This window comes from Leucoraja erinacea, chromosome 7 (assembly GCF_028641065.1).
Source record: "Leucoraja erinacea ecotype New England chromosome 7, Leri_hhj_1, whole genome shotgun sequence".
Taxonomy (NCBI): domain Eukaryota; kingdom Metazoa; phylum Chordata; class Chondrichthyes; order Rajiformes; family Rajidae; genus Leucoraja; species Leucoraja erinaceus.
The window spans coordinates 42,282,391-42,301,080 of NC_073383.1; the positions used below are offsets into that span (position 1 = coordinate 42,282,391).

At 43.6% G+C, this 18,690-nt stretch overlaps 1 protein-coding gene across 1 annotated transcript in view; it reads right to left on the reverse strand.

Annotated features, from left to right (window-relative positions):
- The window catches only part of LOC129698919 (flagellum-associated coiled-coil domain-containing protein 1-like), a 55,160-nt gene that overhangs the window by 6,428 nt on the left and 30,042 nt on the right, over nt 1–18,690 (reverse strand). Inside the window, exons 10-12 of the mRNA XM_055638359.1 lie at nt 18,493–18,592; nt 13,906–14,009; nt 8,629–8,700 (exon numbers count right to left, since the gene is read on the reverse strand). Of these exons, the coding sequence (XP_055494334.1) occupies nt 8,629–8,700; nt 13,906–14,009; nt 18,493–18,592 (276 nt within the window). The remainder of the gene's footprint in view (nt 1–8,628; nt 8,701–13,905; nt 14,010–18,492; nt 18,593–18,690) is intronic.

The window sequence follows — 18,690 nt, forward strand, 5'->3', positions numbered from 1 at the left end:
ATCACACCAGCCTTAAGACTGTGCTCCCAAAATTCAAGCAATATGTGGATTTTGAGACCGGGGGGGGGAGAACATCTTGGACTTGGTTTACACCAACACCCCAGAAGCTTACAAGGCAGCCCCACGCCCTCACCTGGGCCACTCGGACCACATTTCAGTGTTTTTAACACCAGCCTACAGACCTCTGCAAAAACAAGTCAGAGCGGAGAAACGTGCCTATGCGGGGAAAATCCAGGGACACCTCTGTGACACAGGAGACACCAGGAGGATATGGAAGGGAAACCAAACACTGACAGGGTACAAAGCAAGGCAGCAGGTAACTGACACGGACACTTCTCTCCCAGATGAACTGACAGGGTACAAAGCAAGGCAGCAGGTAACTGACACGGACACTTCTCTCCCAGATGAACTGAACAACTTCTTTGCACGTTTTGATGCAGCAAACACCACACCCAAGGGGAGAGCCAGCCCCTGCTTACAAACCGACCAGCCAGTCCTGACCATAGACCCGATGGACACACGGAGAATCCTGTCTAAGTTCAACCCGTGGAAAGCAGTCGGACCCGACAACATCCCAGGACGTGTGCTCAAGGAATGTGCTGAGGAGTTAGCAGATGTGCTAACAGACATCTTTAACATCTCCCTTAGTCAAGCCATTGTCCCCACATGCCTCAAAACTTCCACAATAATCCCCATAGCGAAGAAACCAGTTGTTGCCTGCCTAAATGACTACCGCCCTGTCGCCCTGACCCCAATAATAATGAAGTGTTTTGAACGCCTTGTGAAACCCCACATTACTGCCAGCCTCCCCTCATCGTTAGACCCCCTCCAGTTTGCCTATCGCCCCAACCGTTCTACAGAGGATGCCATCTCTACCACGCTGCACACAGTACTCACGCATCTGGAAAACAAAAACACATACGCCAGAATCCTGTACATTGACTTCAGCTCATCGTTTAACACCATCATCCCACAGAGACTTGTGGAGAAACTAATCCTGCTGGGCCTCAACACCACCCTGTGTCACTGGATCTTGGACTTTCTGACAGAGAGACCGCAGTCAGTCCGTGTTGGTAAGAACACTTCAGGCTCGATCACGCTGAGCACCGGCTCCCCTCAAGGCTGTGTGCTCAGCCCCCTGTTGTTCACATTGCTCACACATGACAGATTCAGGGACAATAAGATCATAAAATTCGCGGATGACACAACAGTGGTGGGACTCATCAGCGGAGATGACGAATCAATGTACAGGGAGGAAGTAAAACAACTAGTGGACTAGTGCGGCAAAAATAATCTAGAATTAAATGTCGACAAAACAAAGGAGATGGTTGTCGACTTCAGGAGGGCGCAGCCAAAGCATACACCCCTCAACATCAGTGGCACCACAGTGGAGAAAGTGGAGAGCATAAAGTTCCTCGGTGTGCAAATTACAGACAGCCTCACCTGGTCCAGGAACACCACTGGGACCGTCAACGGGCCCATCAGCGACTGCAATTCCTGCGGAAACTAAAACAGGCCTCACTCCCCACCAACATCCTCAGGTCTTTCTACAGGGGTACGGTGGAGTCTGTACTCACGTACTGCATAAATACGTGGTACTCCACCTGCAACTGCTCGGACAGGAAGGCTCTGCAGAGGGTAGTGAGGGGAGCAGAGAGGATCATTGGCGTCTCCCTACCCTCAGTACAAGAACTGTTCCAGAGCCGCTGTGTGAAAAAAGCTCAGAGAATTGCTAAGGACAAACTGCACCCCCTCCACATACACCTGGATCTCCTGCCATCAGGCAAGAGATATCGCAGCACCAAAGCCCAGACTACAAGACTGCTAAACAGCTTCCTGCCACAGGCTGTGAGGCTGCTAAACAGTCACTCTGTACTCACAGTCACCTGATTCTGCGGCTTGGCACGGACACTTTAATAACTGGCACTGGCCACTTTCATAACTGGCACTGGCCCCTCAAATCAGCTGCCCCGGACATTTTTATGATTGGTTTTACTGTATTTTAATGTTGTTGTTTTACCTGCTTTTAACTATTTATACTGTTCCATCAGGGACTGGATTGTTTTTTAGTGTTATTATGTGTGAAATGTTTTAAATTTCATGTGCGATGCTCTGGTATTCTCTGGGAAACGTCTTTTCATTTTGCACTGTACAACTGTTGCTTGCAAGATGACAATAAAGGTTGATTGATTGATTGATTGATTGAAAAAAAAAAAACCTAGAGTTAGGAATACGGTTACGGCTAGGGTTAGGGTTAGGGTTTCCTCCCGCACTCCAAAGGCGCACAGGTTTGTATAAATTATCCCCAGGATGTGTGGGATAGTGTGCGGGGGGGATCGCTGGTCGCAGGCTGGGTCCTGTCTGGGAAAGGGCGGTGGAGAATGAGATGTGAGGGGAGGGGGTAGTGGATAAGGGAGGAAGAAGGGGGAGGGGGGAATGGAGAAGGAGGGATGGGGTAGGGAGTGGGGAGTTCAGTCTACACTCCCTGAATCCATCCCTTCTTTTCATTTGCACAATTGATTTTATTGTATTAAATATAATAGAATAATGTTTAAATTCCATGCATTGAAGGAAGAATATTCTGTGTTCTTAGAGATAGTGATATCTGATTATTGTTGCTCCGTTCGCTAGAACCAAAATCCATTATAAAGAGCTCTGTAATAACATAGCAAAATGATTTGAGTATAGGAGCAGGGAAGTTCTACTGCAGTTGTACAGGGTCTTGGTGAGACCATACCTGGAGTATTGCGTACAGTTTTGGTCTCCTAATCTGAGGAACGACATTCTTGCCATAGAGGGAGTACAGAGAAGGTTCACCAGACTGATTCCTGGGATGTCAGGACTTTCATATGAAGAAAGACTGGATAGACTCGGCTTGTAATCGCTAGAATTTAGAAGATTGAGGGGGGGGATCTTATACAAACTTACAAAATTCTTAAGGGGTTGGACAGGCTAGATGCAGGAAGATTGTTTCCGATGTTGGGGAAGTCTAGAACAAGGGGTCACAGTTTAAGGATAAAGGGGAAATCTTTTAGGACTGAGATGAGAAAAACATTTTTTACACAGAGAGTGGTGAATCTCTGGAATTCTCTGCCACGGAATGTAATTGAGGCCAGTTAATTGGCTAAATTTAAGAGGGAGTTAGATGTGGCCCTTGTGGCTAAAGGGATCAGGGGGTATGGAGAGAAAGCAGGTACAGGATACTGAGTTGGATGATCAGCCATGATCATATTGAATGGCGGTGCAGGCTCGAAGGGCCGAATGGCCTACTCCTGCACCTATTTTCTATGTTTCTAACTAGGGTTTACAGTACAAAGGTTGTTCATGAAATTCAGCCTTTGTACAGTATGTGTGGGAACATATATTTTTTAATTATATTGGGGGTGTCATAAAAGATGTTTTTGTTAACAGTGTCCACAGCAATGATTTGGTAGCTGCAGAGAATTTGAAAAGCTGTAAAATTATTTTTATTTTTTTGCATACTATGCTTAGGTGAGACACGAATCTTGGAGAATAAAATTGTTTTTTTTTACTAACACTGGAACATGTGTTTTTTTTACCCTTAAGCGAGGCTATTTTACAGGCTGTGAGATAAAACCTCTCTTATGTTGAATGAGAAGTTCCAAACAACATTACTTATTCCGAACAACATCACTTTCAAGGAAATGGCAGAAGAGTTGAATAGGTACTTCGGATCTGTCTTCACTAAGGAAGACACAAACAATCTCCCAGATGTACTGGAGGACAGAGGATCTAAGGGGGTAGAGGAACTGAAAGAAATTTTCATTAGGCGAGAAATAGTATTGTGCAGGCTAATGGGACTGAGGGATGATAAATCCCCTGGACCAGATGGTCTGCATCCCAGGGTCCTCAGGTGGCTAGAAATAGTGGACGCGTTGGTGATCATTTTCCAATGTTCAATAGATTCAGGATCAGTTCTGGTGGATTGGAGGATAGCTAATGTTATCCCGCTTTTCAAGAAAGGAGCGAGAGAGAAAACGGGGAATTACAGACCAGTTAGCCTGACTTCGGTGGTGGGAAAGATGCTGGAGTCAATTATTAAAGAGGTAATAATGGGGCACATGGATAGCAGTAAAAGGATTAGTCCAAGTCAACATGGATTTATGAATGGGAAATCATGCTTGACTAATCTTCTGGAATTTTTTGAGGATGTGACAAGTAAAATGGATGAACGGGAGCCATTGGATGTAGTGTATCTAGACTTTCAGAAAGCCTTTGATAAGGTCCCGCACGGGAGACTGGTGACTAAAATCAGAGCACATGGTATTGGATGTAGAGTGTTGACATGGATAGAAAATTTGTTGGTAGACAGGAAGCAAAGAGTACGAGTGAACGGGTCCTTTTCAGAATGGCAGGCAGTGGCGAGTGGAGTGCCGCAAGGCTCGGTGTTGGGGCCGCAACTGTTTACCATATATATTAATGATTTGGAAGAGGGAATTAGGAGCAACACTAGCAAGTTTGCGGATGACACAAAGCTGTATGAACTGTGAAAAGGATGTTAGGTTGCAGGGTGACCTGGACAGGTTGAGTGAGTGAGATGCGTAAAATGCAGAATAATATAGATAAATGTGAGATTATCCACTTTGGCGGCAAAAGCAAGGGGGAAGAATATTATCACAATGGGGTTAGATTAGTTAAGGGGGAGGTGCAGCGAGACCTGGGTGTCCTTGTACACCAGTCACTGAAAGTTGGCATGCAGGTACAGCAGGCAGTGAAGAAAGCTAATGGAATGTTGGCCTTCATAACAAGAGGATTTCAGTATAGGAGTAAAGAGGTTCTTCTGCAGTTGTATAGGGTTCTGGTAACACCACATCTGGAGTATTGTGTGCAGTTTTGTTCTCCTAATTTGAGGAAGGACATCCTTGTGATTGAGGCAGTGCAGCGTAGGATCCCTGTGATGGCGGGACTGTCATATGAGGAAAGATTGAAAATTAGGCTTGTATTCACTTGGAGTTTAGAAGGATGAGGGTGATTCATATAGAAACATATAAAATTATAAAAGGGCTGGACAAGCTAGATGCAGGAAACATGTTCCCAATGTTGGGCGAGTTCAGAACCAGGGGCCCCTGTCTTAGAATTAAGGAGTGGCCATTTAAAACTGAGGTGAGAAAAAATGTTTTCACCCAGAGAGTTGTGAATTTGTGGAATTCTGCCACAGAGGGCAGTGGAGGCCAAATCACTGGGTGGATTTAAGAGCGAGTTAGATAGAGCTCTAGGGGCTAGTGGAATCAAGGGATATGGGGAGAAGGCAGGCACGGATTATTGATTGGGGACGATTAGCCATGATCACAATGAACGGCGGTGCAGGCTCGAAGGGCCGAATGGCCTCCTCCTGCATCTATTTTCTATGTTTCTATTAGAAGACCATAGGTGCAAGGTTAACAGTTTGAAAATAACAATCAGTCCACTGCTTCAAAATGACCAGCAAGTGTTTCACTTTTGTTGGCTTTGAAAATAAAAATAAATCTGAATGGGAAATAATTTGGCATATCAAGTCATAGAACAATCTCCCCATTGAAGACTGAATCACTTTCATCCAAAATTTCAAATCCACTATATATCCTCCCAAAAAAGTACATATTCATTCTTGCATGGTCTCAGCAGCCGAGTGACTATCAAATTCTTTGGACACTTGATGGTTAATATTTATACCCCGAGAACTTTAAAATGTTCCTAAGTCAGATAGACTCTCAGTTTTTATTTTGAGTTCTGCAATTGTACAGAACAGAAATAGGCCCTTCGGCTCACATCATGCCTGTCTTTACTAATCCCACTTGCTCGCATCAACTTCATATACCTCTATGGCCTGTTCGTTCAAATACATGTCCAGATACCTCTTAAATGTTGCTCCTGCCTCAACCACCACCTCAGCCAACTCATTTCAGATACAGACCACTCTGTGGGAAACATTTACCCACTCAGATCCTTTTTAACCTCCTCTCTCTTGATAAGAATTAATTTTATACCCCATAGTATTAGTTAAAATAATTTAGTTTGAGTCAATGCAGACTTGCATAATTGCTCAGTTCCCCTGCTTTACCTTGCATACATATTGATGCTATTGTAGCGGCACCTAGTGGTAGCTTGGGGCATCACAAACCCTTGCTATTGGCTGGCGTGATCCCGGGAGTGTTTTTGCGGGTTTTTGTATAGCATTCATTCAAGCTCCACTCTCTTAGAAGGCGCTTCGTATTTTTAGCTGTTCTAAACGCGTTTGAGTAAATCGCTTTATTATCGTTTAAAATAAAGAATCTCACTTTACTCAATCGACTCGACTAGCCAAAGTGGTGACCCCGTCAGTCGAACTTCGACCATGGAAGTCGCCGCTAACCCTGAAGCCCAGCTTCCCATGCAAAATGCCATGGGCCTGAAACTGCCCGTTTTCTGGGTGGAGCAGCCTCGAGTGTGGTTCACCCACATTGAGGCCCAATTCCAAATATTGTCGTGGACGCCACCCGAGAGTTCTACGTGGTTGGGGCGCTTAGCCAAGAGACGTCCACCCGGTTGCTGCCCTACCTGCAGAATCCTCCAGCAATCGGCAAGTACGAGAGCCTCAAGGCGCTGCTGCTCCGCGCTTTTGGGCTCAGCTCGCGCCGCCCGCCTGCTCCGTATGGACAGCCTCTGCGATCGCAAACCGTCGGCGTTCAAGAGCTAGATGTTCGCTCTGATGGACGGCCACTGACCCTGCCTTCTGTTCGAGCAGGCGTTCCTGGAGCAGATGCCCGATGACATCCGCCGCTCCTCGCTGGGTCGGACTTCGCCGACCCCCTCACCGAACAGGCCGACAAACTGTGGCTCGCCAAGCAGCAGGCCGGTGGGTCCATCAATCGGGTGTCCACGCCCGTGCACCAGTAGCCTCGCAGAGACGTCCAACCTTCCGCTGCCATCGCCGCGCCGCAGCCACCAGCCGGAGACCGGGGTAAGCGCCAGTGGTGCTACTACCACCAACGCTGGGGTACTGAGGCCCGACGATGCCGCGCCCCCTGCTCGTTTGCGGGAAATGCCTTGGGCGATCGTCAGTAGAGGCTATCGTGATCGGCCAGAATCACCGCCTCTACGTTCAGGACCGCCGTTCTGGACTTTGTTTCCTCGTGGACTCCGGGGCCATCGTGAGAATCTTTCCCCCGACTGGACTGGACACCCGTGCCGGTAAGCGAGGCCCCATCCTGACCGCCATCAACAGTAGCACCATCCGCACATATGGTATGTGGACTCTTTCCCTCATCTTTGACTCCCGCCTGTATTCCTGGACTTTTACCATCGCGGATGTGGCCCAACTGTTGCTGGGCGCCGATTTCCTCCGGGCCTTTAATTTATCCTTAGTTTTGTATTATGTGGGGGGGGAGGTTGGTGGGTGAAACTTTTTATCCTCGACAGAGATGCAACTTTTTTTGTGTCGTATTCCGTCTGCACTGCAGCCTAACATTGTGGAGGTGACGGCCTCTTGCTTGGACCTCGGAGCTCCAACTGTGGCAGCCTGTGGACTTTAACAATGTGGAGCTCACGGGCCCTGGTTAGAGACCAACTTCGGGAGCTCAAAACCGCGGAAGCTTCGATCGCCCCATCTGCGGATGGTTTGACTCCCCCGACCACCGGAGAAAAGGAGATAAGAAGATAAGACTTTATTGCCTTCCATCACAGTGGGGAATGGGGAGGGCCACTGTGGTGGATGTTTATGTCATTGTGCCGTGTTGCTTTTTTGGTATGACTGGCAAACCAAAATCCTCGTATGTTGCAAAAGATACTTGGCTAATAAATTATGATTATGATATTAATGATGGTTTGACAGTAATCATGTATTGTCTTTCACCTGACAGTTTAGCATGCAACAAAAACTTTTAACTACCTCAGCACATATGACAATAAACTAAACTAGAGAAATGACACCAGACATGTGAAGATTTCAGTTTGATAGTTTATATGGTGGATGTGAGCCTCCTTTGACCACTGCAGTCTACATGCTAATGGCACACATGTGATAAGAGTGAGAAACCAAATTGTCTCTGCCCAACAGTATATATCTTTCGATTCCCCTAGTATTCAATAATCCATCAATCCCAATCTTGAATATACTTGACAACTGAGCACCCACAGGCTTCTGGGATAGAGCAACCCAATCCCCTCAAGCTAACTAGTTCTACATCTCCAGTAAGGAAATAGCCTCTCAGTGCCAATGTTGTCAGATAACCTCAGAATCTTATGTCTCATTGCAATTGCTTCTCATTTCTTTAAACTCCATTCATGAAAGGCCAAAAAATAAGACACAAAGTGCTAGAATAACTCAGCAGGTCAGTCAACACCTCTGGTTAACATGGATATGTGACTTTTCAGTTTGGGACCCTTTTTCAGTCCTCACATAAAATGTTCACCCAAGAAAGCCATCTAATTAATACACTGAGCCATCTCTAAAGCAACTACATCCTTTGTTATGGTGACCAAAACTACACACAGTTACTCCTGGCAGGGTCAAAATAAAACCCTGTACTATTACAGCAAAACACCCTTACTCCCGAGTTAACACACACAGAGATCTAGGCACTGGTAGCCAATAGACTTCAATCGAATTCCAAATAACACTGAATAGGGGTAATCTATGCATGTTTATACCTCGATCTCGTGCTTAGATTTGGACAGCTCCTCAATTACGCCAGTCATAGCATTATATTTGTTAGCAGCCACCTGAGAAAGCAAAAACAAAGAGTAAGTCAATTATTAAGAAAAAGTTAGTTTCTTATTACTGCAGACTCTAGTCCACCGATTTTAAAAGTGCAGTCAACAACATAAAAACATCAAGCTTTTCTATTGTAGAAATCTTTTTTTTTTCATGTATACCCAGTTACATTTACAAAGCATCCAAGATTATTGTGAATAATTGCATATTATAAAATGACAATTAAATTATATAGGCCAATAATACTTCTAGGTAATCTATTACAATTATCTTTGTTCAATTAATTCCAAAATGGTGCCAGGCTTAATGGGGTGAAAGTGACAATTTAAACACATCCATCCTAAATTCATCTCCTTTTGCTTGCATTCATTTGACATAAATGTGCAATAAATATATATTTTTTTTTAATGTGCTCTCTGAATTAGGTTTGTAGATGGCAAATAGCTTCAATGCCTCTTCAATGCTCTGGTTTGTATATGCTTGTGGCAGATGCTGGATTTTATACCAAAAATGAAAAAGATTCTGTCTATGGGGGGCATAGTGGAGCAGCTCATCGAGACCCGGGTTCGATCCTGATTACAGGTGCTGTCTGTGTTGAATATGCATGTTCTCCCTGTGATCGCAAGCTCGGGTTTCCTTCCACATCCCAAAGACGTGTGGTTTTGTAGGTTAATTGGATGCTGTAAATTTCCCCTTATGTGTAGGGTGTGGATGAGAAAATAGAATCACATAGAACTAATGTGAATGGGTGATTAATGGTCGCCATGGTGAGTCCTAGGGCCTGAAATTTTTTTCCTTTGAGGGTTACCTAAAAATAGGTTTTCCCCAAAGCCTATCCAAACTCCTGTAAATTTTCAATTCCACCAATTGAACATCGTTGTATTTTGAACGTGTCTAGTAGCTATTGGAATATACATCATGAAGGTCTTGATTTATAGGTTTTCTAATTCTAGTCAATTTGCCATGGTTTTAGGATTGGAGATATTAAATACAAGCCTTTAGGGCACATGAAACATACTAAGGTCACCATAGTTGACAAGATCAACTTTTAATGTAGTCTGAATATCTTGGAACATTCGTGGGAACATAAGTTCGTAATTAGGAATTAGGCTTTTTGGCCCATCAAGTCTACTCCACCATTCAATCATGTTTGATCTCTCTTTCTCTCTCAACCCCATTCTCCTTGTAACATTTGACACCCTTACTAAACAAGAACATGTCAATCTCCGCTTTAAATGTATTCCATTTGCCACTTCTTTGCCCACACTCCTAACCTATCCAAGACCTTCTGCAGACTCCCTGCTTCCTCTACACTACGTGCCCCTCCACCCATCTTTGCATCATCTGCAAACATGGCCACAAAGCCATCCAAAGCATTAATGTAAAACTTGAAAAGTAATGGATCTATTACTGAGCCCTGCGGAACACGAGTTGTCACCAGCAGTCAACCAGAAAAAGCTCCCTTTATTCCCACTCTTTTCCTTCTGCCATTCAGCCAACCTTATATACACACTGGTATCTTCTCTGCCACAGAAGGTAGTTGAGGCCAGTTCATTGGCTATATTTAAGAGGGAGTTAGATGTGGCCCTTGTGGCTAAAGGGATCAGGGGGTATGGAGAGAAGGCAGGTACGAGGTACTGTGTTGGATGATCAGCCATGATCATATTGAATGGCGGTGTAGGCTCGAAGGGCCGAATGGCCTACTCCTGCACCTATTTTCTATGTTTCTATGTTTCTCTCTTGATTCCATTGGCTCTCATCTTGTTTAGCAGCCTCACATGCAGCACTTTATTATGGCCTGAAAATCCAAATAAGCAACATCCACTGATTATCCTTTGTCTATCCTGTAATTTACTTCCTCAAGGAATTCCACAACAGATTTGTCCGGCAAGATCTCCTCTTCACAAACCTTTGCTGACTCGGCCTATTTTATCATGTGCTTCTGGGTACTCTGAAACCTCATCTTTAATAATGAACTCTAAAATCTTACCAACCACTGAAGTCAGGCTAACCAACCTATTGTTTCCCCTCTTTCGCCTTGCTCCCTTCTTGAACAATGAGTAACATTTTCCATTTTCCAGTCCTCTGAGGCCACTACTGACTAGTGATTTGTGAAAGATCTTTACTAATGCCTCCACAATCTCTAAAACGACCTTATTCAAAAGTCTGAGGTGTAGTTCATCTGGTACAGGTGACTTAACCACCTGCAGAACTTTCAGGTTCCCAAGCAATTTCTCTTTAGTAACAGTAACTCCACTAACTTCTGCCTTGACTCCCTTGAACGTTAACTAGCATCAAGATGCTTTCATGTATCACTCCCGCGTAGCATCATCGCCATTGGTTCCCATTTTATCTCGGCTTAATTCTAATGTACAACGTGAAAACAAGCCCAACTTGCCCATCTACACTAGTCCCACCTGCCAGCTTTTGGCCCAACTTCCCACCTCCCAACCTCTATACTCAATACTCTGACCACTGAAGGCCAATGTGCCGGAAACAATAGACAAAAGGTGCAGGAGTAGGCCATTCGGTCCTTCGTTCCAGCACCATTCAATGTGATCATGGCTGATCATCCACAATCAGTACCCCATTCCTGTCTTCTCCTCTGACTCCGCCATCTTTAAGAGCCCTATCTATCTCTCTCTTGAAAGTATTCAGAGAACCAGCCTCCAACACCCTCTGAGGCAGAGAATTCCACACTCACAAATCTCTGGGTGAAAAAGTGTTTCCTCATCTCCGTTCTAAAGGGCTTACCCCTTATTCTTAAACTTTGGCCCCTGGTTCTGGACTCCCCCAACATCGGGAACATGTTTCCTGCCTCTAGCTTGTCCAAACCCTTAATAATCTTATATGTCTCAATAAGTTCCCCCTCATCCTTCTAAATTCCAGCGTATCCAAGCCCAGCCACTCCATTGTCTCAGCATATGACAGTCCCGTTATCCCGGGAATTAACCTTGTGAGCCTACGCTGCACTCCCTCCATTGCAAGAATGTCCTTCCTCAAATTTGGAGACCAAAACTGCACATAATGCACCAGGTGTGGTCTCACCTGTACAACTGCAGAAGGACCTCTTTGCTTCTATACACAACTTCTCTTGTTATGAAGGCCAACATGCCATTTGTTTTCTTCACTGCCCGCTATACCTGCATGCTTACTTTCATTGACTGATAAACAAGGACCCCCAGATCCCATTGAACTTCCCCTATTCCCAACTTGACACCATTTAGATAATAATCTGCCTTCCTGTTTTTGCTACCAGTGGATAACCTCACACTTATCCACATTAAACTGCATCTGCCAAGCATCTGCCCACTCACCCAGCCTGTCCAAGTCATCCTGCATTCTCATAGAATCCTCCTCACAGTTCACACTGCTACCCAGCTTTGTGTCATCTGCAAATTTGCTAATGTTACTTGTAATCCCTTCATCTAAATCATTAATATACATTGTAAATAGCTGCAGTCCCAGCACCGAGCCTTGCGGTGACCCCACGAGTCACTGCCTGCCATTCTGAAAGTGACCCGTTAATCCTTACTCTTTGCCAACCAATTTTCTATCCATGTCAGCGCTCTACCCCCAATACCATGTGCCCTCATTTTGCCCACTAATCTCCTATGTGGGACCTTATCAAATGCTTTCTGAAAGTCCAGGTACACTACATCCACTGGCTCTCCCTTGTCCATTTTCCTAGTTACATCCTCAAAAAATTCCAGAAGATTAGTCAAGCATGATTTCCCCTTCGTAAATCCATGCTGCTGACATCTGGTTACTGCGATCCAAATGTGCGGCTATTTCATCTTTTATAATTGACTCCAGCATCTTCCCTACCACCGATGTCAGGCTAACTGGTCTATAATTCTGTTTTTTCTCTCCCGCCTTCCTTAAAAAGTGGGATAACATTAGCTACCCTCCAATCCACAGGAACTATAGAACATTGGAAAATGGTCACCAATGCGTCCACGATTTCTAGAGCTACTTTCTTAAGTACCCTGGGTTGCAGACCATCAGGCCCTGAGGATTTATCAGCCTTCAATCCCATCAGTCTACCCAACACCATTTCCTTCAGTTCCTCCGTCAACCCCAGATCCTCTGGCCACTAGTAAATCTGGAGGATTATTTGTGTCCTCCTTAGTGAAGACGGATCCAAAGTACGTGTTCAACTCATCTGCCATTTCATTGTCCCCCATAATAAATTCACCCTTGAGACTATCCTGGTTATGTAAGGAATTGTAGTGTAAAATATTTTATTAAGTAAAAGATTAGCTTGACTTTTTGGATTCTGAATAAACTGAAGTTTTGTAATTCTGTACCATATTAGAGGAACTATGGGGATCAGGAAGCCAGAAGCCTGCATACCAAGCTTTTCTGATAGTGCATCCTGTTATGCCCAGGAAAAAGACAATTCACAGTATTAGGAGAGGATGTGTTTTCTGTGGACTCAGGAATTTCTCAAACAGAAATATTCTGTGGTGTACAGAAAATGGGATCCTTACATTATTTAGGAATTGCAAATGTTGTGATTTTGACTAGGTTCCTGTTGTTTAGGGGTTTTGTAACTAAAGTTTGTGATGATTTAACCACAGTATGACAAGTGTATTGTATTGTGACAAGTATGCTTTGAATGGGTTCATATGTTGCATAGTTGATTCTGTATCCCTGACACTCTCGCCAGCTGATGATCAGTAAAGCTTGAGTTGGTTTACCTAACCAATTGTGTGTTGTCCGTTTTTAAGAAGTGAACCTTAACACCCTTTTCAGTCTTCAATGGTCCAACTTTGGTCTTAACTATTTTTTTTCCTCTTCACATACCTAAAGAAGCTTTTACTATCCTCCTTTATATTCTTGGCTATTTTACCTTTGTACCTCATCTTTTCTCCCCGTATTGCCTTTTTAGAAAACCTTCTTGACCACTTTACCTACTTGTGACGCAATTTTCAAACAAAACATTTACCTGCACACCTTGATCCCTCTGTGCTTCAACACTCTCCAGAGCCCTGCCTAGTCTTTCCAAAATCCAACACTTATCTGTACTAAACTCCATTAACCATTCCTCAGCAGTTATGGTACTGCATATGCAAAATGATGGCTAGGTGGGGACCTAATAGTTCTCATATTTAAGAAAAAAATATCCTTTGTGAAAAATAGTTTAAATAACTTCAAATATTTCTGTTAATTTCTCACACTTTGTGCCATATTAAAAACATTCTACTCACGTCCATCTTGGTCCTGTGCTCCTCAAGCAAGGCAGCAATCTGTTCTTGAAACTGGTCTTCCATTATTTTTTTCTCTGTGTTACATATATCTGTTAATTCATTCGCTGGTGAACAAAAGCAACCCTTCATTAAAACACTTACATTGGTTGCTACGCCACAACACAGCTCTGCATGGAGGCAATCCCCTAATCTTTTGCACTTTTGCAATAAGATATACTGCTGACATATGCCCGCCTTCAATGGTAGTGCTACCGTGGGCCTGAATACAATGTAGGCTAATAACATAGAGAAAGAGTTACATTCCAAATAAGATGGAATCTTTGCCTGTTCGATAGAACGTGCAAGATGGATGCCATAACACTGTTTTAAAAAAGATCGGTTTCTTTTCGGTTTCAACATCCATCCTTAAATAAATCCACTAAAAGCATAACCTGACATTTTCTCTTTGTCACACTGCATGTCTTTCTCTAATACCAATAACTGCATGATTGTGTAGCTCCTCAAGTGGTTTCCAGAGGGTATGAAAGTTGTTCCACATAAACTATTCACAATCAACTTCTCCATAAACGTAGCAGTTCTAGAAATTTAACCAGACATTATGGTACAAATTAATTAGGTGTCTCAACGCATCCAAGATATCCTGAAATCAGAGGGTGAGGAGCCTGAGGTCGTGGTACATATAGGTACCAATGACATAGGTAAAAAAAGGGAAGAGGTCCTGAAGGGAGGATTTAGGGAGTTGGGAGGAGAGTTAAGAAAAAGGACCAAAAAGGTAACGATCTCAGGATTACTGCCTGTACCACGTGACAGTGAGAGTAGGAATGGAGCGAGGTGGAGGATAAATGCGTGGCTGAAAGACTGGTGCAGAGGGCAGGGATTCAAGTTTCTGGATCATTGGGACTTCTTTTGGGGAAGGTGGGACCTGTACAGAAAGGATGGGTTGCACTTGAACCCGAGGGGGACCAATATCCTAGCGGGGAAATTTGCAAAGGCTACTGGGGAGACTTTAAACTAGAATGGTTGGGGCGAGGGACTCAAATAGCGAAAGCTAGTAGACAGAATGGGAGGCAGGAAGCAAAAAAGGAAATAAACAGAGAATAAGAGACGGGGGGTTTCTTAAATGTGCATATTTTAATGCTAGGAGCATTGTAAGAAAGGTGGATGAGCTTAGAGTCTGGATAGACACCTGGAAGTATGATGTTGTGGCGATCAGTGAAACGTGGTTGCAGGAGGGCTGTGATTGGAAACTAAATATTCCAGGATTTCGTTGCTTCAGGTGTGATAGAATTGGAGGGGCAAGAGGTGGAGGTGTTGCATTGCTAGTCAGGGAAGATATTACAGCAGTGCTTTGGCAGGATAGATTGGAGGGCTCATCTAGGGAGGCTATTTGGGTGGAATTGAGAAGTGGGAAAGGTGTAGCAACACTTGTAGGGGTGTATTATAGGGGCTCGCCATCGCCAGCCGGGGGCTTTGACTTTGACTCTGACATCGGGGGGGGGGGGGGGGGGGGGGGGGGGGGGGGGGGGGGGGGGGGGGGGGTGGGGAGTGCAGTGGAGAGATACGTTTTTTTTTTGCCTTCCATCACAGCAATGTGATGGATGTTTATGTAAAATGTAAATTATGTTGTGTCTGGGGTCTATTTGTGTGTAATGTATGGCTGCAGAAACGGCAGACCAGGGGTCCAAATGACAATTAAATAGACTATTGACTATTGTATTATAGACCGCCAAACGGGGAACGAGAATTGGAAGAGCAAATATGTAAGGAGATAGCAGATATTAGTAGTAAGCACAAGGTAGTGATTGTGGGAGATTTTCCACACATAGACTGGGAAACACATTCTGTAAATGGGCTGGATGGGTTGGAGTTTGTAAAATGTGTGCAGGATAGTTTTTTGCAGCAAAACATAGAGGTACCTACTAGAGGAGGGGCAGTGCTGGACCTCCTGTTAGGAAATGAGATGGGACAGGTGGCGGAGGTATGCGTTGGGGAGCACTTTGGGTCCAGTGATCACAATACCATTAGTTTCAATATAATTATGGAGAGGGTCAGAACTGGACCTAGGGTTGAGATTTTTGATTGGAGAAAGGCTAACTTTGATGAGATGCGAGATGATTTAAAAGGAGTGAACTGGGACATTTTGTTTTATGGGAAAGATGTAGAAGAGAAATGGAGGACATTTAAAGGGGAAATTTTAAGAGTACAGAATCTTTATGTTCCTGTTCAGTTGAAAGGAAACAGTAAAAATTGGAAAGAGCCCTGGTTTTCAAGGGAAATTGGACATCTTGTTCGGAAAAAGAGGGAGATCTACAATAATTATAGGCAGCATGAAGTAAATGAGGTGCTTGAGGAGTATAAGGAATGTAAAAAGAATCTTAAGAAAGAAATTAGAAAAAGTAAAAGAAGATATGAGGTTGCTTTGGCAAGTAAGGTGAAAGTAAATCCAAAGGGTTTCTACAATAGCAAAAGGATAACGAGGGATAAAATTGGTCCATTGGTGAGACAGAGTGGACAGCTATCTGCAGAGTCAAAAGAGATGGGGGAGATATTAAACTATTGTTTTTCTTCGGTATTCACCAAGGAGAAGGATATTGAATTATGTGAGGTAAGAGAAACAAGTAGAGTAGCCATGGATACTATGAGGTTCAAAGTAAAAGAAGTACTGACACTTTTGCAAAATATAAAAGTGGATAAGTCTCCAGGTCCTGACAGGATATTCCCTAGGACATTGAGGGAAGTTAGTGTAGAAATAGCCGGGGCTATGACAGAAATATTTCAAATGTCATTAGAAACGGGAATAGTCCCCGAGGATTGGCGTACTGCGCATGTTGTTCCATTGTTTAAAAAGGGTTCTAAGAGTAAACCTAGCAATTATAGACCTGTTAGTTTGACTTCAGTGGTGGGCAAATTAATGGAAAAGATACTTAGAGATAATATATATAAGCATCTGGATAAACAGGGTCTGATTAGGAACAGTCAACATGGATTTGTGCCTGGAAGGTCATGTTTGACTAATCTTCTTGAATTTTTTGAAGAGGTTACTAGGGAAATTGACGAGGGTAAAGCAGTGGATGTTGTCTATATGGACTTTAGTAAGGCCTTTGACAAGGTTCCTCATGGAAGGTTGGTTAAGAAGGTTCAACTGTTGGGTATAAATGCAGGAATAGCAAGATGGATTCAACAGTGTCTGAATGGGAGAAGCCAGAGGGTAATGGTGGATGGCTGTTTATCGGGTTGGAGGCAGGTGACAAGTGGGGTGCCTCAGGGATCTGTGTTGGGTCCTTTGTTGTTTGTCATGTACATCAATGATCTGGATGAAGGAGTGATAAATTGGATTAGTAAGTATGCAGATGATACCAAGATAGGGGGTGTTGTGGATAATGAAGAGGATTTCCAAAGTCTACAGAGTGATTTAGGCCATTTGGAAAAATGGGCTGAAAGATGGCAGATGGAGTTTAATGCTGATAAATGTGAGGTGCTACACCTTAGCAGGACAAATCAAAATAGGACGTACATGGTAAATGGTAGGGAATTGAAGAATACAGTTGAACAGAGGGATCTGGGAATAACCGTGCATAGTTCCTTGAAGGTGGAATCTCATATAGATAGGGTGGTAAAGAAAGCTTTTGGTATGCTAGCCTTTATAAATCAGAGCATTGAGTATAGAAGCTGGGATGTAATGTTAAAATTGTACAAGGCATTGGTGAGACCAAATCTGGAGTATGGTGTACAATTTTGGTCGCCCAATTATAGGAAGGATGTCAACAAAATAGAGAGAGTACAGAGGAGATTTACTAGAATGTTGCCTGGGTTTCAACAACTAAGTTACAGAGATAGGTTGAATAAGTTAGGTCTTTATTCTCTGGAGCACAGAAGGTTAAGGGGGGATTTGATAGAGGTCTTTAAAATGATGAGAGGGATAGACAGAGTTGATGTGGACAAGCTTTTCCCTTTGAGAATAGGGAAGATTCAAACAAGAGGACATGACTTCAGAATTAAGGGACAGAAGTTTAGGGGTAATATGAGGGGGAACTTCTTTACTCAGAGAGTGGTAGCGGTGTGGAATGAGCTTCCAGTGGAAGTGGTGGAGGCAGGTTCATTGGTATCATTTAAAAATAAATTGGATAGGCATATGGATGAGAAGGGAATGGAGGGTTATGGTATGAGTGCAGGCAGGTGGGACTAAGGGAAAAATAGTTGTTCGGCACGGACTTGTAAGGCCGAGATGGCCTGTTTCCGTGCTGTAATTGTTATATGGTTATATGGTTAATTAACAGCAAATGCTATTCACAGCATTTCAGCCATTTGGTATGTGTTACCTCTGATAACCCTAACCCTATTTAAAACAGGAAACAAACATCTTTCATCACATTAGGAACCAATGGCTACCACTGAAGCATAAAACATGATCATAGTAGTTATATTATCAGCATATTTACAGTCTTCCATTATGATTACACTTTACACACATTGTGGACTCTCAATATTGCTCTTATCATGCACAACATGCCCAGCAAAAAGTTCTGCCTCATCCAATTCCCACCATAACTCATGCACAGTGGTTTTTCGATCACAACAATCAATTACCCTGCGCATCCAGATCCTTTTTCCTATCCAGATCATTTTTCTTGTTCATTTCAGCTTCTCTCTGAGCCCAGTGTTCATTCATTTCTTCAATGATGGATTCCTGGGTTAGAAAACATCCATTTAGAATCATTATTTCTAGGCTTAAATTTCAAAACAACTGTCAATAGCATTTGTTTACTTTCTGTTCTTAATGGGAAC